The 26,906-nt window shown below is 55.2% G+C and overlaps 1 protein-coding gene across 2 annotated transcripts; it reads right to left on the reverse strand.

Moving 5' to 3' along the window:
- Window positions 1-354: 354 nt before the first annotated feature.
- Window positions 355-26,392, reverse strand: MLC1 (modulator of VRAC current 1). Of its 2 annotated transcripts, none has more exons than XM_055374468.2 (12): window positions 25,889-26,392; window positions 25,260-25,495; window positions 23,618-23,707; window positions 20,940-20,993; window positions 20,514-20,615; window positions 17,996-18,097; window positions 17,418-17,489; window positions 14,897-15,013; window positions 11,150-11,206; window positions 9,069-9,191; window positions 5,008-5,172; window positions 355-2,580 (listed from the first exon to the last, which is right to left on the reverse strand). In XM_055374468.2, the coding sequence occupies exons 2-12, from the start codon at window positions 25,434-25,436 to the stop codon at window positions 2,506-2,508; spliced, it is 1,134 nt and encodes a 377-aa protein (XP_055230443.1). In that variant the 5' UTR covers window positions 25,437-25,495; window positions 25,889-26,392; the 3' UTR covers window positions 355-2,505. The 2 variants fall into 2 exon arrangements, with proteins under 2 accessions (XP_055230443.1, XP_055230444.1); XM_055374469.2 differs by having other exon boundaries at window positions 25,673-26,391.
- Window positions 26,393-26,906: the final 514 nt, after the last annotated feature.

The raw sequence follows: 26,906 nt of genomic DNA on the forward strand, positions 1-26,906 counted from the left end.
CTTTCCAAAGCCTAGATGTCTTCATTTGGTTTTAAATCAACTTTATTTTGCATTTAACTTCCCAAGACACCCCAAAAGGGAGGTTCTGCCCCGACTCTGAAGGAGGTGGTGGGGGACTTGAAGGGGGGGAGTGGGAGCGTCCCCTGGCGGGGGTGGTTCCCTTCCAGCTCCCTCCCTCTTCCCCGGGGAATGCCACTGGGCTCTCACCAGCCCCCAGTACTGGCCTCTAGGCGTTACACAAATCAGTGAGTGAAAAGCTGGCCCTCCCTCCACCCGCCCCTCCTCCCTGTGTCCCGATGTTTTTAGACCTGAGTGAGCTGCTGACACCCAATATTAAATAGCCACAGCCACGTCTGCAAGTCAGCGTTTATTGCTCAAGCGTATTAAACAAAAATGTAGATTGAAAGAGTTCTTTTAAACCCCATTTTTCCGGATTTTTAAAGCGCTCTAAAATAAGAAAGTGCAAGCCAGCAAAAACGCTCCAAGTGCCTAATTCTGATTCTGAAACTTAAGCTCTCTGGTCTGCCCCCAAGAAGACATCAGCCCGCCCCGTGCCGTCCCTGTGGCTCCCACCCCATTCCCAGGAGCAGACCCCACCAGCCTCAAAGCTGCAGGGAGGTGGGGGTGGCCTGCAGACAGGGTGGGGTCTGCATCCGGTGCCAGTGACAGCGGCCTCTCCTCTCCCACGGTGGTGCTTGTTTGGGGCCGTGGCCAAAGTGTTTGCCCGGCCCCTGACTGTGTCCTTCCGGAGCTGCCGAGGACTGCAGAGAGGGCCTGGCTTGTCCCCTCTAGGAGCAGCTGGGAAGGTGTCTTGCCTGCATCCCCCTTGAATGGTTGAAAATAATGATTCCACTTGTCATGAACACCATGAAGGTATCTTGGCAGCCAGAGTCACTCCTGTTCCGCAGTGGGAAACCTGGGAGTGTCCTCAAACCCCCTGGCAGGGTCTGCAGGCCGCCCCATCCAGCTGCATCTCCCAGGCCTCCTGGTTCTTTGATCTTGATGGCCCCAGGCCACAGATGCATCTCCGGGCCTTTCCAGCAGCCCATGGGGGACCAGTCAATACACCCCACGGCAGTGAAGAGAAAACGTTCATGTCTTCTCAGATCAGAAGGAAAGAAACAAAACCACTGTGAAGGAAAACACCTGCTGGAAAGTAATTACCAAAGTAACAGCATTCCCAGTTTCACAGTCATCCCAACTCACTGCGGATTTACTGCCGTGTCAGCTGGGAGGACCCAGGCGCCCTCGGGACGAGGAGACGCAGGGAAACCCACTCCTGGCCATGGCACTACCCAAAGCCAGTGTTATTCTCACACCCAACTGTCCCTGCAGCCTGGCAGGTGGGCAGTGACCGCCTGGGCTGTACCCTAAGACCCCAAAACAGCAGAGATGGAGAAGACCGCTGCCCTGGGGCCTTCTCAGTGAGGATCAAGACAAAGTACTTGCTAGGAGGTAGAGGGCGCTGGGTGAACCTGTGAGAATTCCTGGGCTCTGACCTGATCTGTCCTGCATTTTGAGTAATGGGAGCAAACACAGGAGGGAGGGGCTCAGCTTCCCCCGGTCACTGGGGCCAGGGAGACATGGTCCAGCCAGTTTACAAAGCCTTAGATGCAGCCCCACCCCCAAGAACACTGCCTGTCACAGCAGCGGCCACGTGGCACTCCAAGCTGGGCATGACAGTGCCCGGGACGTGGGCAGCGGCCATGTGGCACTCCAAGCTGGGCATGACAGCACCCAGGATGTGGGCCGTGCCCAGGACGTGGGCCGGCCAGTGTGGCGGCGGGTCCCTCTAGAATGACTGGGTCTAAGTAGGGAGACAGGGCAGGCGACCCGGTGTGGACTGGTGTGGATTTCACATGGGAGAGCAGCGGCAGCCTGTGTCGCTTGCACCCAGGCTCTGGAGGAGGGGCCCCTGCGGCTCCCGGGCCAGGACAGAGGCGCCCAGCCCTGCTCTCACTGTCCAAGAAGAGCCGCTGGGCAGCCTGAGCCTGGGGCAGGTGCACCTTGCAGGGAAGTGGGTAAGATCCCACTGGGCTGACTGAGCACCCGGGACAGACCCTAAGCGTGGAGGGAGGAAGCCCGGTCAGAGTGGGCAGGAGACGCAGGGACCCACAGTCTGACCCCCGGTCAGGTCCAGAGAGCCCACTCCAGCCTAAGCCATGAGAGAGGCAGGAAGAGGAGCTGGGGCCAGCTCAGGGGTGGGGCTCTCAAGAGGCCGAGCCGGGGGCCCTTACTCGGCCTGGGAAGTTGCGGCCATGCTCCTGCTGTTACGACACGGGAGCCACTCGGAGCTGACTGATCTGACTGAGGCACAGACTAGCCAACATTGGCCTATTTTAAAATTAAACTACTCTAGGAAGTGAAAACCCCACCTGCAGCCTGGTTTGCCCTCACACAAGGGAAAAGAGGTGTTAGAAGCAGTAGCTCAGGGCGATTAGGTGTTGTGCGTTTCCGTGCTTGGGGCCAGGCTGGGCGCTGCCACCAGGTTTCCGCGTCTGGGGGTCACTGGGCCATTTGCACCACGACGGCTCTCCAGGCTTTCTCCTTGTCAAACTCCTTCAGGGGACTCCTGGCCACCTGCAACCGAGACAGGAAAGGTGTTACTTCACCAGGGCCACCTGTGCGGCGGGAAGGTGGACACACCACTCGACCACAGGCAGCGAGCAGCCAGCGTTCAGAAGTTTTCTTCCAATGTGAAGGAAGTGGGGAAACTAACCCCTGGGCCTCTGTGGAAAGAGATAAAGGCCTTCACTCCCTCAGTGTCCCAGAAACGCCTGCATCCCCGCCCCTGCACACACGGTCTCTACCGAGCCTGGGATGGAGCAGCCCTTCACTCGGCCCCTTGCCCTGGCTCTGGGGCGGGGAGAGGGGGGAGGCCGCCCAAGGTTGGGCATGTGCCTGACGGCCGAGGAAGAAAACACTTAAGGCAGAGGTAACCAGATGCCTCCAGGCAAAAGGGAGGACAGCGCCAGCCCCAGCTGTCCACCCTGAGCCCCAGTTGTCCACCCTGAGCCCCAGCCGCCCACCCTGAGCCCCAGCCGCCCACCCTGAGCCCCAGTTGTCCACCCTGAGCCCCAGCCACCCACCCTGAGCCCCTGAGCCCAGCCGTCCACCCTCAGCCCCAGCCATCCACCCTGAGCCCCAGCCGCCCACCCTGAGCCCCAGCCGCCCACCCTGAGCCCAAGCCGCCCATCTTGAGCCCCAGCCATCCATCCTGAGCCCCAGCCGCCCACCCTGAGCCCCAGCCGCCCACCCTGAGCCCCAGCCACCCACCCTGAGCCCCTGGGACCAGCAGTTCTGGGATCTGGGGAGAGCACCTCATGCGTCTGACTCTGGGCCTTGCTGGTCACAACAGAAACCCAGGAGGGTCTCATTTCAGGCCCAGGGACTGCCGTCCTAGCAGGGAGACTGACCACAGCCAGGAAAAACGGCAGCAAAGCAGCTGAGGAGGCAGGTTAAGGGAACAGCAGTAGGGAGGGTGGAGGGTGGGGGCGACGGGGTCAGCTGAGAAACGAGCCAAGGGCAAGAGAGCGTCCTCTGGGACTTAGCGGGCACTGGAGGCTCTGCACCGAGGTTCTGAGGCCAGTGGTGTGCTGAACACAGGAGGGCAGAGTGCAGGGCAAGAGCAGCGGCTGGTCCACCCAGGGTGGCCTAGAGGTGGGACAGGACTCAGAGCCCCGCTGAGTGGCTGCCCAGGTGTTTGGGCATCAAGGTGACAGTCCTAGTGGTCACTGCACCTGAGGGTCAGCGGGCAGGTTTGCCCAGGGGAGCACAACCAGGACCCGTAGCTCGGTGGGGGGAAGACACTGAGCCTCTGCCTTTCAGTTGTGGGGGCAGCAAGACAGTAGGCAGGGCCCGGGGGAACATTGTTCAGGCGGTGACAGCCAAAAGTTGTTGACACCCCAGCTTTACAGAGCCCCACATGCCAGGCTGGGTGGGCATTGCCTTCCCTGCAGAACCGCGTCCCCACCAGAGGCCAGGGAAGGAAACTTCAGGACCTGTGGGAGTCCTCACAAAGCCCTCTTCTGTGTCTCTAAGAGCAAATCTGAAAGCATTAAGTCCAGAATATTTCCCAGGGATGGGTCTGGGTTTACCTAGGCTTTGTGTTTGTATTTTTAAAAGACATTTTATGGCTGGGCGCAGTGGCTCACACCTGTAATTCCAGCACTTTGGGAGGCCAAGGCAGGCGGATCATGAGGTCAGGAGTTCAAGACCAGTCTAATCAACATAGTGAAACCCCATCTCTACTAAAAATAGAAAAATTAGCTGGGCTTGGTGGCGGGTGCGTGTAGTCCCAGCTACTCGGGAGGCTGAGGCAGGAGAATTGCTTGAACCCAGGAGGCGGAGGTTGTGGAGAGCCATGATCGCGCCACTGCGCTCCAGTCTGGGTGACAGAGTGAGACTCCTTCTCAAAAAAAAAAAGAAAAAAAAGACATTTTACTTCTTCGGGGTTTTTCTGGGGTGTTTTTAAAAATACAAAGTGGCACAATGAATCTTCGAGGGCTGCGTCATGTGGCCCTCGGAGGCCCTCACCAGGACAGGAGCCCCCACCGCAGGCCTCTCACCTCCCCGGCTGAGCACCCCTGTGGGCCACTCACCTCCCCAGCACCCCTGCAACCCACAGGCCTCTCACCTCCCCGGCTGAGCACCCCTGTGGGCCACTCACCTCCCCAGTGCCCCCACCCCACAGGCTTCTCACCTCCCTGGCTGGGCCCCCCCGTGGGCCACTCACCTCCCCAATGCCCCCACCGCAGGCCACTCACCTCCCCAGCGACCACCCCCACCCCACAGGCCACTCACCTCCCCGGCTGGGCACCCCCGTGGGCCACTCACCTCCCCAGCGCCCCCTCCCCCTGCAGGCCACTCACCTCCCCGGCTGGGCACCCCTGTGGGCCACTCACCTCCCCAGCTTCCCCCCGCCCCACAGGCTTCTCACCTCCCTGGCTGGGCACCCCCGTGGGCCACTCACCTCCCCAGCGCCCCCTCCCCCTGCAGGCCACTCACCTCCCCAGCCAGGCGCTCCTGCGGGCCGCTCTGGGTGTCCCAGGATGCACCCTGCAGCCTCGCGCTGACCTTGAAGCGCACGCACTGGATGGCGGTGCCCGTGTTGAGGCCGGCCTGCAGCAGGAGCACCAGCAGCAGCAGCAGCAGCAGCACATCGTAGGATGGCTGCAGGCAGAAGGAGGTGTGAGCAGAGTGGCCCAGCCGCCCTCCAGCCCAGGAGACCAAAGCTCCCTCGTGCCCGCGGCCTTCACAAAGAGCAGGTGCCAGGGCTCGAGTCGGAGCCTCAGTAACCCAAACGCATTGTTATTTCAACAACCTGATGATAATCATTCTAGCTCAATTAATGAGGTCAATTCTGCTTTAAATTCCATCAGCTTGTGTTCAACATACAGGAATAAAAGTGACCGAGCCACTGCCAGGCCCTGTGGACAGTGCTGGCTGCTAGTGGTCAAGTCGCTCCACCCCTCCTGCTCCAACACGCGCAAGGCTCAGTCCCAGAGCCAGAGAGACCGTCCGCGGGAGGCAGAAGTGCTGACCGTTCCGTGTCAGCAGGATCCTGAGCAGAGGAGACAGGGGGCAGCCGTCCTGGGGGGATGGGGGCACAGACCCCCAACAGCTTCACCCCTGAGCCCCAGCTGCTAGGAAGGAAGGGGCAGGAGGCAGAGTGGTGAGCTCGGCAGGGAAGAGGATGGAGGGAGCAGCCGAGGATGCAGGGGGCCAGAGAGTGACCACGGAGCACCCAAAACCCTCTGTGCCCATGGATAGCTTTCCCGTGTTGGCTCAAGAAAAACAAAGCAACTAAATGTTAACACACAAAAGAGCCAAACATCTATCCAATGTCACTGCTACAAAAAATAAGAGAAGAAACAGAATGAACAGCTCTTCTCAAGTTAACGTAAAACTTTTTTTTGCGACAGAGTCTCCCTCTGTCACCCAGGCTGGAGTGCAGTGGTACGATCTCGGCTCACTGCAACCTCTACATCCCAGGTTCAAGCGATTCTCCTGCCTCAACCTCACCAGTAGCTGGGATTACAGGTACCCGCCACCACGCCCATCTAATTTTTGTAGTTTTAGTAGAGACGGGGTTTCACCATGTTAGCCAGGCTGGTCTCCTAACCTCAGGTGATCTGCCTGCTTCGGCCTCCCAAAGTGCTGGGATTACAGGCATGTGCCACTACGCCCGGCCTGGATTTTAAGTCATTATTAGAAAGTCTGGTACTTGTGTTCCCAGCTGGAGTTTACCCTGGAGGATGGTAAAGGCAAGGGCCCCATGTGGTCTTTGCTCTTCAGTTGTTGAGACACCATTTATTGCAAAGCCTATGCTTTCCTCAGTCTCAAAAAAAAAAAAAAAATCCAGAGCCATTAAGAAAAATATTAATCAATTTAACTATTTAAAAAAATAGCTTTCACATAACAAAAATCACAACAAGCAGAACAAGAAATAGCCGCCAGGCTGAGACCACCATTTGTATCCTCCATCACAGATGGAGCTGGTCTCCCCAGGCACCAGGGTTAGCGGAAAATGGGCAGGAGACATGAGCAGAGTCCACTGAAAAAGCAATGCAGACGCCCTCATGCTGTGTAAGAGGTCCTCGTCCTCACCCACGCTGAGACGGAGGTGCTCCCACCCGTGTCACCGAACCCCAGCGTGACACCCTCTGGGGGGGGGCTGTGGAGAAGTGAGCACCTTCACGCCATTGGCAGGAGGGAAGGTGGACGGCCCCCATTGAGGAGGTCACCAAGATTTATCAGCGTGACAGCTGCACCTACCCTCTACCCAGCAGTCTCTCTCCTAGCTGGACGTCCTAAAGATGCGCTGAGGATTCAAAAGGAAGATGCGTGCAGGTTGTTCATGGAGGAGTTATTTATAGTAGCAGACGGTTGGAAATAACTCAGTTTCCATCACTAGGGACTGGCTGGGTTGACCGGGCAGTCAGGAGCAATGAAGGAATTCAGAAGAGCTCTGATCCCCTTGGGTATCGAGAAAACACCAGGATAAATTATTAAGTTTAAAAAAACAAGCAAGGGGCCGGGCACGGTGGCAGGAGCCTCTCATCCCAGCACTTTGGGAGGCCAAGGTGGGCGGATCGCTTGAGCCCAGGAGCTCATGACCAGCTCAGGCGACAGAGTGAGACCCTGTCTCTGAAAAATAAAATAAGTAAATACATAATTAAAAAGCGAGGTACATGGCTGGGCACAGTGGCTCACGTCTGTAATCCCAGCACTTCGGGAGGCCAAGGTGGGCGGATCGCTTCAGCCCAGGAGCTCATGACCAGCCTGGCCAACATGGTGAAACCCTGTCTCTGCTAAAAGTACAAAAATTAGCCGGGTGTGGTGGCATATGCCTGTGATCCCAGATGCTCCGGAGGCTAAGGCAGGAGAATCACTTGAACCCAGGAGGCAGAGGTTGCAGTGAGCCAAGACTGTGCCACTGCACTCCAGCCTGGGAGACAGAGAGAGACTCTATCTTAAAAAAAAAAAAAAAAAAAAAAAAAAAAAAGGCAAGGTACAGAGTAGTGATTCTAGTATACAAGCTATTTTGTAAGAAAGAAAAAAAAAATTATCATCTGGTTGCCCATAAGAGGAGCAGGTCAGTCAGGCATGAGACCACAGCTTTTCTGAGCTCGTCTTTTATAGTTTGGCTTTTGAACCACATAAATATTTTATATATTCAAAAAATACCATTTTAAAAAGAAAAAAAGCACCAAGCCCTAAAATGGAATACAACCAGAGACCATTAAACTTAATGGGGCATCGAACCCAGAGGACAACCCCACACAGAAAGGGGCCAATTTCGATGCATGTGGCCGTCCCCTGCTAGCAGAATGCGTGCTGAAGATAAAAGGGAAGCCTCAGGCTCACTCAGGAGATGGCCCCTGGGTGGTAATATTGTCTCTTGTAATCGTGAACAATTATATGCATATTGTAAGACAACATGAAGTGGGAGATATATTAAATCTCACAGGAAACAAAATAATTGGAGTAGGAGTGGGCGAAGCAAACACAAGAGAAGTGAAGAAAAAACCCTGGGCCGGGTGTTGTAGCTCACTCCTGTAATCCCAGCACCTGTGGGAGGCCGAGGACGCTATCCCCCTTCAGACAGTGACTCCATCCCCCATCAGACAGTGACTCCATCCCCCATCAGTGACTCCATCCCCCATCAGACAGTGACTCCATCCCCCATCAGGCAGTGACTCCATCCCCCCATCAGACAGTGACTCCATCCCCCCATCAGACAGTGACTCCATCCCCCATCAGTGACTCCATCCCCCATCAGACAGTGACTCCATCCCCCATCAGTGACTCCATCCCCCATCAGGCAGTGACTCCATCCCCCGTCAGGCAGTGACTCCATCCCCCGTCAGGCAGTGACTCCATCCCCCGTCAGACAGTGATTCCATCCCCCATCAGTGACTCCATCCCCCATCAGACAGTGACTCCATCCCCCATCAGGCAGTGACTCCATCCCCCCATCAGACAGTGACTCCATCCCCCATCAGCACACGCATGTTGACCTGGAGCAAACAGCTTGAATACAGGTCTTCTAATGATTTGGGTGGCAAAACCACTTATACTGGAAAAAAAACAACAAAAAAAAACAAAAAAACACTAGGTATCTAAGAAATACATCTAGCTACACGTGCCTGAGCCTCAGAAGTCGTGTTGGAGACAAGCTCCTACTGGGTCAGCTCAAAGTAACAGGACTTTGAATTCTCCTTAAATTCACCTGTTAAACTCAATGCAGTTCTGATGCAAATCCGAAAAGCATGTCTCATAAACCCAGGACAGATTCTAAAATGGGCTCAGGGACAGAGGGGGTCCCAGGTCCCTGTGAAGCAGGTGGTGGCCCCAGATACAGGGCGGAATCAAGGCCCCGAGGCCCTGGGGCCAGGCTGGCATTGGGGAGCACGGTCACCGCTGCCCAGGAACAGCGGAGGAGGTGCCTCCTGGAGCTGTCCCTGGAGCCAGCGCCCCCAGAGTCCCAGGCAAAGCCAGCAAGGGCCAGGCCGACACGCAGAGCACCACATGTCTGGGGGGCTCTCAAATAAAATACAGCTCACTTTTATGGCTGGCGGGTAATCTTTAAACATCTCCACGATTCTCATAATGCTGAATGACAGATATCCAGAGGCTGTGAACAGCAGCGGAGACGTGAGGCTGCTTATGGCAATCAGGACCTCCACCTGGAAAAAAAGCATGGGTTGCAGGACCACAGCTAGAGCCTGGGAGCCCAGGACAGGGGGCGTGGCCAGGGCTGGGGGGGGCGGGCATGGCCGGGCACTCATGGGCATAGTCCCAAGCTGGTTCCCTGCATGACTCCTGCTGAAACCTCTGCCTTTTCTTTTTTCTTTTTCTTTTTTTTTTTTTTTGAGACAAGTCTCGCTGTGTCGCCAGACTGGAGTGCAGTGGCACGATCTTGGCTCACTGCAACCTCCGCCTCCCAGGTTCAAGCGATTCTCCCGCCTCAGCCTCCCGAGTAGCTGGGATTACAGGCGCCCGCCACCACACCCAGCTAATTTTTGTATTTTTAGTAGAGACGGGGTTTTGCCACATTGGTCAGGCTGGTCTTGAACTCCTGACCTCAGGTGATCCTCCCACCTCGGCCTCCCAAAGTGCTGTGTTTACAGGCGTGAGCCACCACGCCCGGCCTGCCTTTCTTTCTTTTTTGAGAGGCAGCCTAGCTGTGTAGCCCAGGCAGGAGTGCGGTGGCACAATCTCTGCTCACTGCAACCTTTGCCTCCTGGGTTCAAGCAATTCTCTTGCCTCGGCCTCTTGAGTAGCTGGGATTACAGACATGCGCCACCACACCTGGCTAATTGTTTTGTATTTTTCGTAGAGACAGGGTTTCACCATATTGTCAGGCTGGTCTTCAACTCCTGACCTTGTGATCCACCCACCTTGGCCTCCCAAAGTGCTGAGATTACAGGCGTGACCAGCCTGCCTTTTCATTCACAGCACAGTGCCACAAGTTTTGAAATATTTACCATCTAGGCACGGTGGCTCACATCTGTAATCCAAGCACTTTGGGAGGCCAAGGAGGGCAGATCACCTGAGGTCACGAGTTCGAGACCAGCCTGGCCAACATGGTGAAACCCCCATCTCTACTAAAAATACAAAAACTAACCGGGTGTGGTGGCGCATGCCTGTAGTCCCAGCTACTTGGGAGGCTGAGGCAAGAGAATCACTTGAACCCGGGAGGCAGAGGTTACAATGAGCTGAGATCGTGCCACTGCACTCCAGCCTGGGTGACAGAGCAAGACTCTGTCTCAAACAAACAAAACCAAGAAACAAAAAACATTTACCTGCCATTCTCCACTCTTGAAAAAATAGCCCTTCCGCATGGGTCACCTCCTTCACTGCTCTGAAGTCTGTCCTTTTAACCCACCCCAAATCTTCCTGTTTGACCCATCAAGTCTCAGAGACAGCCTTCACTCATGCCAAGCGTGGGCAGTCACCTTGCAAAGCACTCAGGGCCCACATTTTGGCAGCAGTCATTAACAATCGACCAGTTCGATTGTTTGCGGCCAGTTTGTGGCAGTTTTGGCCAGGCGTGGTGGCTCACACCGGTAATCCCAGCACTTTGGGAGGTTGAGGTGAGTGGATCACCTGAGGTCAGGAGTTCGAGACCAGCCTGGCCAACATGGTGAAACCCCGTCTCTACTAAAAATATAAAAATTAGCCGGGCATGGTGGCAGGCGCCTATAATCCCAGCTACTCAGGAGGCTGAGGCAAGAGAATCGCTTGAACCCGGGAGGCGGAGGTTGCAGTGAGCCAAGATCGTGCCATTGCACTCCAGCCTAGGGGACAAGAGCGAGACTGCGTCTCAAAAAAAACAATCGACCAGCCTTAGGAGGTGCAGATGATGCTCAGACACTGGTCTCCTTCCACGGGTTAGGCATAGAGAGCGCTTCCAGCGTCTACACCACCTTGCTCAGGTCTGCCTGTCCCTGAGAACAGTCCCTGCTGGGCGGGCCAGCCTCCGCCTCCCACAACCCCACCTTCCTCATTGTGCAGGCCCTGCAGCCCAGTCACTGCGCTCTCTCGGGCTGGAGCCTGGTCACATGGCACCAAGGGAGGGCTGGGCCAGGCCCTGGCCCCGCTCGGTGGGTCCCTGGCACCCAGGGCTGAGGGGTTCACACACCAGACACTTGCTGGGACACTCTGCTGCCACATGACTGGCAATGGCACTTGGAAAGCACTAAGAGAAAAGAAAAGGGAAAGATTTTAGAGGAAATAGTCCAAGAAGTCGAATTCCAAACATGTGCCCTCCCACCAGTGACCCCTCCATCCAGGCTGCCTGGCTGGCTTGCTGTGGGGGGCGGGGGGATGGTGCAGTGCCCAAAGGCGCAGCTGGGGCAGGGACGGGTCCACAGGGAAGCAGGGGTAGCCTCTCAGAGGTTTTGTGTGCTCTCTGTTCCTCAACCATTGGTTTAAAATTTTAAGCCTGTAGAAAAGCTGCAAGAGCAGTGGAGGGGGCATCTGAGGCCCCAAAATCACCAGAGTCCTTGACACTCACATCTGTGCTCTCTCCAGCTCTCCCAGATAGCCTGATGCCTGAACACCTGAGAGTGGTGGCTGAGCCCAGGGCACACTCTTGCACACACCCAAAGCAGGACCACGCCCGAGAGACTCCACGTGGGGCCGATGTGGTCCATGCCCAGATTCTTCCAGTTGTCCTCATCATGTTCTTTCTTTTTAATTTTTTAATAATTTCTCTTTCTTCTTCTCCTTTTTTTTTTCTTTAGATGGAGTCTTGCTCTGTCACCCAGGATGGAGTGCGGTGGCGCGATCTTGACTCACTGCAACCTCCACCTCCCAGGTTCAAGCCTCCTGAGTAGCTGGGATTATAGGCACCCACCACCACACCCGGCTAATGTTTGTATTTTTAGTAGAGACGGGGTTTCGCCTTTTTGGCCAGGCTGGTCTCAAACTCCTGACCTCAAGTGATCCGCCCGCCTCGGCCTCCCAAAGTGCTGGGATTACAGGCATGAGCCACCACACCTGGCCCTGGTCATGTTATTTCTAGAGCTGTTTGTTTGTTTGCTCCTGATCCGGATTCAGTCTGCCATTGAGCTCGTAGTCTCCTTGTGGGTCTCTGTTAATCGGGGAGTCCCTCAGCCTCTGTCACCTCTGTTACCTGGTCGCTTCTGGGGGGTGCAGCCCATCAGCTGCAGTTGGGCCTCCGTGTGGGACAGGATTTCTTCACGATGAGCCTTGGGGAGCCTCGGAGGAGACTCTGCAGTGCCCCAGGGTGTGGACTGCCCCTTCCTGATGACGCTGACTTGACTCACTGGGTTAGGGGGATCTGCAGGTTCCTCTGTTGGATGGGCACCTCTTCCTTTTTATAACCAAGAAATGCCCTTTTCCCACTTATTGTGAGGAGCCTGCCTTAGTTCCGCACAATGTGGGCAGACGGAGGATGCATGCTCTTCATCTTCTTCATCCCCCCGAAGGCGTCCAGGTGCCAGCACCCCAGCCCGGCCTGCTGGGGAGGGGGCTGCATCAGCCAGGGGCTGTGGTGAGAGGGTGGGCAGGACAGAGATGGGCTCCGAGCAGGACAGAGATGGGCTCCGAGCAGGGGAGCCTGGGCAGCAGGGAGAAGACTGGGGAGCTGAGGGGCTGCCAGTGCAAAGGCCCCAAGCCAGCTGCAGAGGTGGGTGTGGCCCTGGCCAGGGAGGCTGAGATGTCAATACAGGGGTCTCTCCTGGGCTTGGTGCTTCTGAAGGGGCCTTCTAGCTGTAAGCAGCAGTGAGGGCACAGGAAGGGATGGTGGCTTCAGGGTGGCCTATTCAGGACCCCAGTGAGCCATGGGAGGGCGGGAGTTTCCCCGTTCACCCAGCATGGCCACTCTGGCCCCTGCCCTAGAGGGCCAGGAAGCTCAGCCATAGGGGCTGGGGCAGCTCAATCAACGGCCCTGCCCTGGAAGGGTCCAGGCCTGCAGCCCAGCCCCCATCTCCAGCCCCAAGCACCTGCCTCCAGCCCATGGTGCAGGGCCTGGGCCCCTCTGCCGCACGCAGGCCAGACTCAGGCAGGTGGAGCTGGGTCCCCCACCACGCACGCCTCAGCGCTCTCCTCTCCTCCTGGGGTCTCCTGCCCTGAAGAGAGGGTTGGGAGTGTGGGTGGATTTAGGGGCGCCCAGGAGGCAGCACCTGATGGGCAGGGGGTGCTCTCGGGGAAGATGGAGAGAGCAGAGCCACCCCCGGGGCAGGAGGGGTCTGCGGGATGGGAGGGGCCTCTGTGATGAGGACTGACTGCAGGGACAGGGAAGGGGGTAGGGCAAGTGCCTTTCATTCTCAACTTTTTGGAGGTATGTGGTCTCCGTCCTCCCTCACCTTCGGGATGTAATCCCTGCGTTTCAGACCCCAGGGTCAGTTGTACACACCTGCAGGCGTCATTCTCTCTGTCACAGACCTGCTTGGGTGGGCACCCATGTGAGTTCTCTGTCCCTGGTCCTGCCCCTTCCAGGGGTGTGGCTCTATCCCAGCTCGGTCCTGCCTGGGTCTCTTTCCCTCTCTGAGCACCTCAGCAGCCCACTAGGTCGGGCACTGGTGCCCTGGGGGCATTGCTCTGCGCCTATGCGCCCCCACAGGGAGCTGAACCACAGCTGCTGCCAATGGGATGTGTCCACCCGGCAGGCGTGGGCCCCTTCTCGGCAGTTCACCCGGCCACACCGCTCCCGGGCAGGCGTGGGCCCTTTCTCGGCAGTCCACCCGGCCACACCGCTCCCGGGCAGGCGTGGGCCCCTTCTCGGCAGTCCACCTGGCCACACCGCTCCCGGGCAGGTGTGGGCCCCTTCTCGGCAGTCCACCCAGCCATACGGCTCCCAGGCAGGCATGGGCCTCGGCAGCTTCAGGAAGAGCCCCACTGCTGCCCAGGAGGAGCCTGTAGCTGATGCTGGGTGCTCACCATTCCTGCTCATGCACATAAGAGAGCAGGGGCAAAATCTAAAAATCCACACAGCATGAGACAAACCAGGGGCTGGCCGTCAACACCAGTGTGCAGGCCACTACGCGGCAAGGTGCTGAGAACCTCGCGGGGTCTGCGTCCGGAGGCAGGTGGGTGGTGGCTCTGGGTGGGCTACAGGCTGTGAGGGGATCTGGGGTGTGGAGGGGTTGCTCTAGACTCACTGTTCTGAGGGAACACACCTGTAATCCCAGCACTTTTGGAGGCCGAGGCAGGCAGATCACTTGAGGTCAGGAGTTCAAGACCAGCCTGGCCAACATGGCAAAACCCCGTCTCTACTAAAAATACAAAAAAATTAGCTGGGCGTGGTGGTCCACGCCTGTAATCCCAGCTACTTGGGAGGCTGAGGTGGGCAAATTGCTTGAACCCGGGGAGGGGCAGAGGTTGTAGTGAGGTGAGATTGAGCCACTGCACTCCAGCCTGGGTGGCAGAGTGAGACTCCATCTCAAAAAAATAAATAAATAAAATAAATAAAACAATGCCCATGTATTGAGCATGTGGCATGTCAGGTGCTGTGTGACACATCTGCTGCGGTAACATTTAATGTAAAGCAATAACAGAAATATGCTGCATTGTATGAAACACATAGTGTAATATAAATGCATTATAGATTAGAAAATTATATAGAATAATAAACATCTATAGCCTGACATTCATATGTTAAAAAGATCAGAATAATAAAAATAATTGGTATTTTTTTCAGGAAAAATAATATAAAATAATCACACAAACTAATATAAAAGCAGTTAATACTTTGACTCATTTAATCCTTAACTCCCCAGTTCTTCTGAACTGGGGGGCCAGCAAGGACCCTCTGTGGTGACTCTCTGTCTGAGTGCACCAAGACTGAGCTCGGGGCCCAGCCAGGCAGGATCTGAGCAGTGTGGCCCAGAGCGGTGGTGGGCGGGCCAGAGGGGGTACTCACGGCCACTAGGATCCAAAAGAACGTCACTGAGAGGTGTGGGCCTGAAACTGAGTCATCCACGTTCAGGGCAATGATACCCCCGAGGACGGCAGAGATGCCTGCGATTACCTCGACGACCTGGAGGGGACAGGACAGCATCGGCTCATGAGGAAGTGGAGACACCCCCAGATTCCCAGAATGCACTGTGCAGACATGGACCCCCAGAAGCAGGGTCCGGTGGGCTGGCCCCAGATCTAACCGTGGAGGAGCCCACCTGGATGGACCCCCAGCCTCACCTGGCCCAGACCCCCTCTGCCCTCAGCTGCGGCTTTTCACGTCCCTCCTGGAGTAAAATAGCCAAAGAGGTGTTTCCCCCACTGCTGCTTTTATCCACAGAAACTGAGGGTATTGACCTGACAGTGGTGAGGGCAGAAAACCAAGACCCTCAGACCCCCTTCCCTGTCCTCACAGTGTGGCAGGCGGCGGTGCTCAGACCCTGGACCCCATCGAAGGGACTCGGGAAAACAGTCCTGGGGCAGAAGTAGCTTCCCACAGGACACGCCCACCCGTGCCATGTGGGTTTGCCATTGCCACGGCAACACTGGATGTCACCACCCCTTTCCGTGGCAACGATCCAACCACCTGGACGTTAGCACCCCTTTTCTAGAAATTTCTGCATAATCTGTCCCTTAATTAGCATATACTTAAAAGTGGGTATAAATAGGAGGCAGAGCTGTCTCTGAGCTGCTGCTCGAGGCACCTGCCGGTTGGAGAGCCCTGCTCTACTGCCACTGCAAACAAAGCTGCTGTCTGTCACCTCCAGCTCGCCCTTGAATTCTTTCCTGGACAAAGCCAAGAACCCTGCTGGCCTAAGTCCTGGTTGTGGACTCATCTGCCCGGCACCATCAGGGCCGCAACCAGCACCGCCAGACTCAGGGAGGGCTGGGGAAGAAACACACGCCCGAAAACCTGCTCCCGTGAGGGATCTCTGTAAGGCGCAAACACAGAGCTGTGGCCAGCAGGAAAGCCAGGCATAAGGAGCGGGCCAGCAAGGGCTTGGGGACCAGAGGGGACCTGGGCAGCCAGGCCTCGCGTCCAGAAGGCACAAAACTCCAGATGCACAAATAAAGCTGAATTCCCAGCCAGGCACGGCGGCTCACGCCTGTAATCCTAGCACTTTGGGAGGCCGAGGCAGACGGATCGCGAGGTCAGGAGTTTGAGTACAGCCTGGCCAACATGGTAAACCCTGTCTCTACTAAAAATAACAAAAATTAGCTGGGCGTGGTGGCGGGCACCTGTAATCCCAGCTACTCGGGAGGCTGAGGCGGGAGAATCACTTCAACTCAGGAGGCAGAGGTTGCAGTGAATCAAGATCACACCACTGCACTCTAGCCTGGGCAACAGAGCAGGACTCCATCTCAAAAAAAAAGAAAAAAAAAAGAAGCAGAACGGAAATGGAACCTAAGAGAGGACTGAAATGCTAAATAAGGGGAAGCAAAGGCACTGGGAAACACACACAGACACAGTCAAGCACACAGGAGGCTGTCCCATTGTTGGAGTAAAAAGGCAAAATGTCACCAAATGTCACAAGCTAGAAAACAAGGCCAAGGCGGAGGGAAGGGGGACAGACCCCGCGTGGTCTGTTTATCAAGGAGCGTATTAGAATATGAAGGGCAACCTGAATGCTGAAAAATTTCCCATCCAAAATTAGAGGGAAAAGGAAGGACGGAGCCTCCGCCAATTCAAAAGAAGGCAGGGAAGGAGGGAAAAAGGCAAAATCAGGGAAAATGGAAAACTCAAAAGATGGTAAAAATAAGTAGAAATTTATCAGTAATAACTCTCAGAGGAAATGGGCTACATTCAAAAAGCTAGGGAGAGAGAATGACAAGATAAAGAACAAAATACAGTTACGTGCTGCTTGTAACAATTATACCAAAGTACAAGGCAAGAAAAGTTGAGAGTAAGAAGGAGAAAGAGGCCAGGTGCGGTGGCTCACACCTGTAATCCCAGCACTTTGGAAGGCCTGGGTGGGTGGATCACTTGAGGTCAGGAGTTCGAGACCAGCCTGGCCAACATGCCGAAACCCTGCCTCTACTAAAAATAAAATAATTAGCCGGGCGTGGTGGCATGTGCCTGTAGTCCCAGCTCCTCAGGAGGCTGAGGCAGGAGAATTGCTTGAACCTGGGAGGCAGAGGCGGCAGTGAGCTGAGATCGCACCACTGCACCCCAGCCTGGCTGATGGAGTGAGACTCCGTCTCAAAAAAAAAAAAAATTCCTCGGGGACAACAGTGTCAACTCACCTACGGCAGTAGCAAACTCCCCGTAAAAATTACAGGACACCAACAGCACCTTTCGCGATAAGGAAGGTTATTACCAACGATACCAATAACAGACTAGAGTCTCCACAGATGAGGCGCATGCTGCCATGCAGTGTAGACAGCCAACTCTTCGCCAACTCGGAATCGAAACGTGACGTTTAATACAGCCTCAGTCACCCCCGACAGAGTATGAGAGAAAAGAGAAAGAAGGGAAGTTTTCTTACTGAATAAGATTTCAGGACCCGAGCAGGAAATGGCACTTCGTCCAGAATGTTGGCGCTGTCAGACATGGAGCCCTACGAAGAAACAGAACTGTCACCCCGGGTGCACAGGCACAGGGACTCAGCACTGCTGCTGGTATCCGGCCGCCGTGGGCAGTGGGTCAGGTCAGCCTGCCGTGTAGATGCGAGACCACCTTGGAGGCGCCCGTGGGTCTTCGGGCTTGAGGAAATGTTCACACACATTGTCCTTGCATATGAAAACGTGTTTACAGGTATTTTTAGCAGATGTGGTGTCTCCTGGTGATCCCCTGGGGACGAGCACTGGACTGAGTCAGGCTTAGGGGGAGGGGGAGGGTATAGCATCTGTCTTCACCTCCCTATAGCCAGTGGCCGCCAACCCCTCACCCAGCTCCAGAGCCCCTCCTGGCCGGGGTTTCTGAGACCCAGGAGAGAGGGGTCTCATGGGAATGCCCTGGAGCAGCCCAGATCTGCCCTCCGAGGGTGACGCTGAGACCCACCTCGCTCACCCTGGGGTGATGCCTCTGCACCCCCTGCCCTGCGGGGTCAGAAGCTGCACCCACCTTCTTTTTCTTGCAGTCCTCCTCGCTGGACCGTGCAGCGATGATCACTGTGGCCGCCATGAGCAGCTCCAGCAGGAGCAGCAGGATGAGGTTGAAGTTGATCTGCCGAGGGGCACACACGCTTCAGCACCGGGCCCGCCTTTCTCACGCCACCGCGCTTCAGCGTCCACTGGACCACCTCACGGGCAGGCTGCGCAGGACTCTCAGCCACGGTCCCCACTTTTCCCATCCAGGGCCAGCTGTGAGGCACTGTGGGCTGCACACTCTCCTGCCTCACATGGGCCTTTGGGGTCTTTTAGTTTTTAAAACCATTCTTAGTGCAAAGGCTGTACAAACACAGGCCAGGGCTAGATTTGGCCTTGGGCTCTGGTCTACCGACCCCATTCTGAACACTCCTTGTTCCCACAAAAGCCTTCACGGAATGTTTAGAGTAGCTTCATGCATGATTTTCAAGCACTGAGAACATAAGGTTTTTTGGAGGGTAATGAAACGACTGTAGGCCCTGACCGTATTGGCAGTGACATGAATTTATATGTGTGTTAATATTCATAGAAGCATACATTTTAAAAAGTCAGTGTAGCTGTCTGACAATTTTTTTTTTTTTTTTGAGATGGAGGTTCGCTCTTGTTGCCCAGGTTGGAGAGCAAATGGCGCAATCTCGGCTCACCGCAACCTCTGCCTCCTGGGTTCAAATGATTGTCCTGCCTCAGCCTCCCGAGTAAGCTGGGGTTACAGGCACCCACCGGCACGCCCGGCTAATTTTGTATTTTTAGTAGAGAGGGGTTTCTCCATGTTGGTCAGGCTGGTCTCGAACTCCTGACCTCAGGTGTTCTGCCCACCTCGGCCTCCCAAAGTGCTGAGATTACAGGCGTGAGCCACCACGCCCGGCCTGACAATTTTTAAAATACATTTAAAAAAGAAAGAGTGCAGAAACACATTCAACTAAAGACAGAGCCTCGAAATATATGATGTCATAACAGAGCCACAGGAAGATGTAGATATATCAGCAGAGGTGGGGAAGGACTTGAAACACTTTTCTTAGAAACTGACAGATCAGGCAGAGGGAGGCGGCTCATGCCTGTGATCCCAGCACTTTGGGGGACCGAGGCGGTTGGATCACCTGAGGTCAGGAGTTCCAGACCAGCCTGACCAACATGGTGAAACCCCTTCTCTACTAAAAATACAAAAATCAGCCGGGTACGGTGGCGCACGCCTGTAATCCCAGCTACTCGGGAGGCTGAGACAGGAGAATTGCTTGAACCCGAGAGGCAGAGGTTGCAGTGAGCCGAGATGGAGCCACTGCACTCCAGTCTGGGCGACAGAGCGAGACTGTCTCAAAAAAAAAAAAAAAAAAAGTGACAGATCAAAAAGACAAAAGCATAAGGAGAACTCTAAAATTCAGAAAAGTGTGACATTAACCTTGTCTTTTATTTTCTGTATTTCTGGTGCTTTGACCTCTGGCTCCTTCCTGATCCTGAAGAGACAGCTCCTCCCAGGGCCAGCCGATAGCTACAGTGAGTAACTTGCCTCTGAGCAGTTCAGATACAAGCCACTGACCCAGGGACCACACCCCATCTGCTCTCCGTCTTAATAAAGAAGCGTCATAGGCCGGGCGCAGTGGCTCATACCTGTAATCCCAGCACTATGGGAGGCCGAGGTGGATGGATCACGTGAGGTCAGGAGTACAAGGCCAGCCTGGCCAACATGGTGAAACCTTGTCTGTATTAAAAATACAAAAATTAGCCGAGTGTGCTGGCACACGCCTGTAATCCCAGCTACTCCGGAGGCTGAGGCAGGAGAATTGCTTGAACCCAGGAGGCGGAGGTTGCAGTGAGCCGAGATGGCGCCACTACACTCCAGCTTGGGCGAGAGAGCGAGATTCCTCCTCAAAAACAAAACAAAACAAAATAAAAAGGCAGTGTGGGTGTTCCCACTGGGTGCTCCTGTGTCTGCTCATTTTTCCTGCCCAACGAGAGTGGCCAGGACATACTCAAGGCTCCTCCAGCTTTCCCCAATCATCAAGTGCATTCCACATGTCACACACACAAAGCAGGAGGCCCTCCTTGCAGTATCTCGGATGAGGTCCTGGTTTCCTTTGGGATTTTTGTCTTTTTTTTTTTTTTTGAGACAGAGTCTTGCTCTGTCTTCCAGGCTGGAGTGCAGTGGCGCCATCTCGGCTCCCACAACCTCTGCCACCCACAATTTCACATTTTTGTTTGGAGGTGCATTGAACAACTGTCTTACACAGATTGGATGAAACATGGTATTATGTCACTGTTAATTTTTAAGGACCGTGGCAAAAGACATTGTTTACCAATAAATCTGTCCCGCAGAATCACGAGACTTCAATAAAGACAATTATTTTCTTTGGATGCATAAATCTCTCAACGTTCGTCACACTCACGAGCTGTGAATAACATTTACCACCTATTTCCAGCTCAACAAACATTTGCTGACACCATTCGTGGGAGTGGGGCTGTGGCTGTCAGGCGTCTGCACGAAGCTCGTGTGAACTCACGTTTATTGCTGATGGGTTCAGGACTAGTTTGCATCCAAACCAAATTAAACACGTAGTGGTCACAGCAAACGTGGAAACAAACAATATCTGAAAGTTGGGAATCTGAAAAACAAGGCAGGAGGGGTTTTCCTTCTTTGAATAATAAAACAAAAAAGGTAACAGATAAACCACATTTCAGGCCATTAACTAAAAATTATCCTGATTAGGACATAATGGTGGGGAGTCCTGCGTGCTCAGCCCGCTCTCCCCTCTGTGCGGCAAAGGCTGGGCTGGGCAGGAGCTTTACTGTCTGGGGGGCAACCTCGGGGGCCCCTCTCGGTGCCACAACGTCTGTTTGTGGGCACACACACAAGCACACATGGGCACACTGTCTGTCGGCCCCTCCGGCTTTCTCCCTGGCAGAGGCTGCGTGCAAGCTGGACTCACCACATTGGCGTTCCTCCTGGAGACGGTGAAGCTCACAATTGCCGAGGGGATGCACTGGAATGAAACCGGAATCCCATGAGCCCGCCGCTCACCTGAGCAACTGAGACTCTGAGATACTCTAACATTTGCACTTCCAGAAGGATCTGAATCATATTCACAAAACAGTGTTGCCAGTCCATGCAACACAGTGGGTTGGCTTGACTAGAAGGCCCCCAGGTACTTCTCAGTTTTAATTTTTTCTTGAGATGGGGTCTCACTCTGTTGCCCAAGCTGATCTTAACTTCGGGCTCAAATGATCTGTTCACCTCAGCTTCCCAAAGCCCTGCTATTACAGGCATGAGCCGCTGCACCCAACCCCCAGGTACTTCAAAATAATTTATTCTGAAAAAAGTTTTTATTTTTCTGATGTGCTAAAAAGATATTTGTTAATGAAGGCTCTTCCAGCTGGATAAGCTTTGAAGTCTAGAATGTAACTCACACAGGCACAAGACCTGGTCTTTGCTGAAAATTACCCAAAAAGGAAAAAGCATCAGCCGGGTGCGGTGGCTCACACCTCTAGTCTCAACTACTCCAGAGGCTGAGCTGGGAGGATCTCTTGAGTCCAGGAGTTCGAGGCTGCAGTGAGCTGTGATTACTCGGTGATAGAGTGAGACCTTGTCTCAAAAAAAAAAAGAAAGAGGAGGTTGGGTGCAGTGGCTCACACCTGTAATCCCAGTACTTTGGGAGGCTGAGGCGGGTGGATCAGAGTCAGGAGTTTGAGACCAGCCTGGCCAACATAGTGAAACCCCATCTCTACTAAAAATACCAAAAAAATTAGCTGGGCGTGGTGGCGGGCGCCTGTAGTCCCAGCTACTCAGGAGGCTGAGGCAGGAGAATTGCTTGAACCCAGGAGGTGGAGGTTGCAGTGAGCAGAGACGGCGCCATTGTACTCCAGCCTGTGTGACAGAGCAAGACTCCGTCAAAGAAAGAAAGAAAGAAAAAAAGAAAGAAAGAGGAAGGAAGGAGCAAAGGAAGGAGCAAGACTGCGTCTGAGGGAGGCAGAAAGGAGTCCCACAGCCTTCTTGTCCTCAGCCTTCTTGTCCCCACAGGGCCACACCAAGGCTAGGAGTCCAGGGCCAGGGAGGGAGGTTGGGACGTCAGGGGCAGGGAGGTGGATGGAGTCGGGCCAGCCCAGGCCTGTGGCCCTTGCCGTGCAGGGCCTTGCTCCTGCAGCCATGGAACCCCGGGCCCTGAGTCGGGGGTGCAGGCAGGGGTGTCTGAGGGGCTGAGCACAGCAGTGCTGGGTGAGGAGGCAGAAGAAGCCCCGTCGGGGCCTGAGCGAGGGGCAGAGCTAGGGCCAGGACAGCCAGGCTCAGCTCAGCACCCACTCAGGTGCCACGAGGGCCCAGGGTAGAGAAGAAAGGCCGGGGGCAGGGCCGAGTGGGGCCAAGGCTGGGCGGGGGTGGGTACTTGCCCATATCCGGCAGCCACTGAGGCTGAAGGGGCACAGCTCACAGCTCCACTGGGACAAGGGCGGCTCCCATGGTGAGGACAAAGGCCACGGAGAAGCTTCCAGATAGGGCAGCAGAGTGGGACGGGTCACCTGCCCCAAAGGGCTTTGTTCTAAGGGAGCAGAGACCCAGGACAGCACGGGGCGGGGCATCCACTTTGTTTTTAAGACATTTCGGGGGCGCTGCTGGGGACAGTCACCAACAGTGTCCCTAGAGAAAGGGCAGGGGCCAGAGACCCAGCAGGCATGTGGAAGCGAGAGGAGGGGAGAGCTCGGGACCAGCGGAAGCAGGAGGGGCGTGGGGTCCGCGGCTTGCGGGCCAGAGGGGCATGGGGCGCGCGGCTTGCGGGCCAGAGGGGCATGGGTCCGCGGCTTGTGGGCCAGAGCCCAGGGGTCAGCCAGCATGGTGCTCTAGCTGCCGGGACGCTGGGGAGGCAGTGGCCGGGGTTCACAGAGGACCAGGGGTCAGCGGTTTTCTGTCCTCCCTTGCTCTGAGGATCAGTGGGTGCCTCCACCGGCCTTGGCACTGTGTAAGGTTCTAAAAACACAGCATGAAGCTTTGGGAGGATGTGGGGCACAGGTCCCAGTCCCCTGAGGGCAGATGCTGCCAGCTCTGGCAGGACGCAGCCGCAGGCTCAGAATCAACACGCAATTCGCTGCACAGGCGTCTGCAGAGCAAGGTTCAGGCCTGCTTCATCAGTAATTCTCAAAGGTGATGAACTCTACGTGAAACTAAAGTCATATGAAGAGTTTTTCGTTTTTTTCTTGTTGTTGTTGTTGTTGTTTTGAGACAAAGTTTCACTCTCGTTGCCCAGGCTGGAGTGCAGTGGCACGATCTGGGCTCACTGCAACCTCCGCCTCCCAGGTTCAAGCGATTCTCCCGCCTCAGCCTCCCGAGTAGCTGGGATTACAGGCGCCCGCCACCACACCCAGCTAATTTTTGTATTTTTAGTAGAGACGGGGTTTTGCCACATTGGTCAGGCTGGTCTTGAACTCCTGACCTCAGGTGATCCACCCACCTCCACCCCTCAAAGTGCTGGGATGACAGCCATGAGCCACTGTGCCCGGCCCATATGAAGAGGTTTGAATGAGGTACAGGTGACAGAAACCTGCACATCTCAGAACAAAGAAACCAGAGCACGTGCCGGCGAGCTTGGGCACTGGCAGAGGCGTGGAGGAAGCTGCTTACAGAGCCTGCAGCACAGCGCAAGTAATCCATCTCAGCCGGGAACACGTTCCCCAGGTACAGCGAAAACCCCGAGGTCACCAGGAGGCAGCTCTGCAAGACAGCGACAGAATCCCAGGTTACAACGCGCCCCGTCCCCAGGCTGGACCCTGACTCTTCAACTTCTGCTTCACTGTCTGTGTGTTGGTGACTCACCCACGCCCCCCAGCATCAACCACACATGCACCTGGGACCCGCCCATCCTGGACTCCTCCTGTAGGACAGACACAGCCCCGCCGCAGTCCAGGACATGGACCAGCCTCCCCCAGCCATGTCGGAGCATGGACCCCCCACGCTGTTATCTGGAGGAGAGAAGGAAGGGGATCTGCCAATATTTAGAGCAAGGAATGGCACCTCTCCCCACAAAATACTCCTGTCCCAACATGTTGTGTGTGCAGTCTTCCGGATCCCACACCCAGGTCCAGACTCGAGACTGGAAAACAACTGCCCATCCCCCTCCATCTGCAGAACCTAATTTCCAGATCTGGAAGAAGATCCCTCCAGGCTGGGGCTCCAGGCCCAGGGGCTCCTGAGCAGGGAAGACCCTAGCAGGAGGCAGGGAGGGTGCTCTCTCTCACGCACAGCACCGCAGGGGTGAGGTGGGGAGGGGGCTCTCCCTCATGCACAGCACCCCCGGGGTGAGTCTGAGGGGAGTCAGTATCAAAGGTCACTGGGACCCAGGGTCCTGGCAGAGGAAGCGAGGTCTGGGGCAGAGGGGATCTGGCCTGGGCAAGGGAGGGGCTGCGACCAAGTCCAGGGCACCAGGCGGAGGAGGGCAGAGCCCGGAGATGGCCACCACCACCTGGGAGCCGCCTCTGTCCCCAGCTCTGAGGCGGACGCCTGTCTTGGTGGGGCATGCTCAGGCCACGGGAGGTGGGCAGGACCACTGTGGGTGCTGCAGGGGCTGCCGGCAGAGGCCAGGGCACAGGGAGGGGAGAAATCACGGCCTGGATCTCATTCTCAGCCCAAGCTACACGGAACCTGGGGTCCCTGCATAGAGGCCTGTCCTGCAGCATGGCTCTGAGCAGCTGCACACACTCAGGCCCAAGCGGCTCCTCCAATCATCTCTGTGCCCACGACTGTGCAGGGAATGGCCAGGACCCCAGGGAAGTCCCTCGGACATCTGGCGCTGCCCGTCCACCCCAGGCCTGTTCCTTTGTTCACCAGCTCCCTCCCAGCCGGCCCCTGAGGCCCTCCCTAGGAGGAGGAGGTACCTGAGGTTCTCTCCGTGAGGGCCAACCTGAAGGCCTGAGACGCCTCCTCCCACCTTTGCAGGTGACCCCTCGGAGGACCCTGGGCCCCCAGAGCCGAGGGTCATGGAGACTCCCGGGGCCCATTCATGGCCCTGGGACTGTCCCTACCCTGGTGGGACTAAGCCACAGCCTGGAGCAGCTCAAGGCTGGCACAACAGACACCCATAAATTAATAAAAATAATTGTGAAAACACAAGCAAAACAAGCTCGTCAGCATCCAAGAGTTCTGCAGCAGCAGGGTTAGTCTGAGAGTTGCTCTCTCTGTCCCACCTGGGGCTCCAGGGCGCTGCAGTCCGTCACCAGAGGGACCAGATGCTCGTGGCCCTCCAAGGGCTTAGTGTAGAGCTACTCACCCCCATCAGCACAGAGAAGACCCACGTCTTGTGGCTGAAGCAGGGGGGCAGTCTCTTCGACAGCTGCAGGTCGCTCGGCTTCGCGTCCGGGGCGTAGCTGGCGGGGTCTTGCCGGCCCCGCTCCAGCGTGGGCATCCGGTCATAGGCCAGCTCCTCTCTGAATGGCTCCTGGGTCATGGCACTTGGGGACACCACAGCTGTGCTCAATGTACAGCCACGTGTCACCAGTTCTTTATCTGGAATAAAATTATCATTGGCTTTGACCACTCTGAAGAAACTTCAATAAGTTGTTTCCAAGAAATATTTTTTAACAAAAGAAATATTGTTCATACTGAAGTGCTCTAAATTTGAAGAAGAAAATGAGCACTTGAATCTAAAAGTGAAAAAGAAATAACTTTCCTAGAAAAACGGACCTGAATAGTCTGGGTTCAGGGTGAGATTCTACACTTTAAATGCCTCATTGATCCATCTGGGCCCTCCAGCTGCAACACCTGACAACATCCATTGGCAACTTCGTCCATGAACACATCACGCCGGGGACTCAAGCACATTAAACTGCTCCAATTGGTAGCTAAACGAGAGATTGCAAAACATGCCTCTACTTAACGGCTTAATGTCTGAGCACTTACCTCCCCCGCTGCTCTGCCGTTGGGAGCACTGGTCTCTGGGTGAGGGACTTCCAGCAAGAAGTATTCACAAATGAAACAAAAGCTCAGCAAACTTGAGCTGAAGGCAGGGGAAGGAGAGCTGCTTCCTGAATATCAATGAGGGGAGGAATCGGGTGGATCCTAGAAATGTTTCGTGTTGGTTGTGTAAACCACTGCCTCAGAGCTGTCAGAACCCAACTAGGAAAGGAAGGGGGCCTGCCTGTGCCACTCGCCACAGAGCTCGGGTATCTCAGAAGAAAGAAGCGTCCCTAAGAATAGAATCCCACCAAGTACACATTCTGAGCAGGCCCTGTTTCTGAAACGTAACCGTTTACTCGAAGGTCTTCTACATCTTTCCAAGCAGGCTTTTTCCATCCCCCACAGTCACACGGTGGGAATCTCCTTCACACGGTCACATAAGCATTCACGCACTCGGCTTAGCTGTGTGGCCCTTGGGTGGCTCCGGATTCGGCCCTGTGGTTTGCGTGGGCAGCCCGGATGGCTGGTGGGCCCGGTCCTGCTGCCCCCTTTATCTCTGCTCACCAAGCAGAGAAAAACCACAGCAATGTGTGTCGCCCAGAGACACTGGCACCCTGACAGCTACAGCGACGGGTTCTTTGTGCACATTGTAAAAAGGCTCAAACTAAAGTTTCTGAAAAACCAGCTCCTTAAACCATGAACCCACATTAAAACTTGAGCAAAGTCATCAGGTTCCAGACCATGGGATGTTCTATTGTCTTCGTCTCCATCAAGCAAGAAGCTTTTAGTAAGCTTTTATTAGCTTTTAGTAAGTTTTTATTAGCTTTCAGTAAGATTACACATACAAGCATCCCTGCCCCAGTGAAAATGCCCACTAAATCACCTCGATCAAAATGCGTAAGTGTCAAGTACGCATAAATGCAGCTCAAAACACTTTGCTCAACCACACCCCCACAGGAAACAGCAGTGATAAATTTTTAGCAATAAACGAAAGTTTAAGCTATACTAGTATTTTAGGGTT

This window comes from Gorilla gorilla, chromosome 23 (genome assembly GCF_029281585.2).
Source record: "Gorilla gorilla gorilla isolate KB3781 chromosome 23, NHGRI_mGorGor1-v2.1_pri, whole genome shotgun sequence".
NCBI classification, from domain to species: Eukaryota; Metazoa; Chordata; class Mammalia; order Primates; family Hominidae; genus Gorilla; species Gorilla gorilla.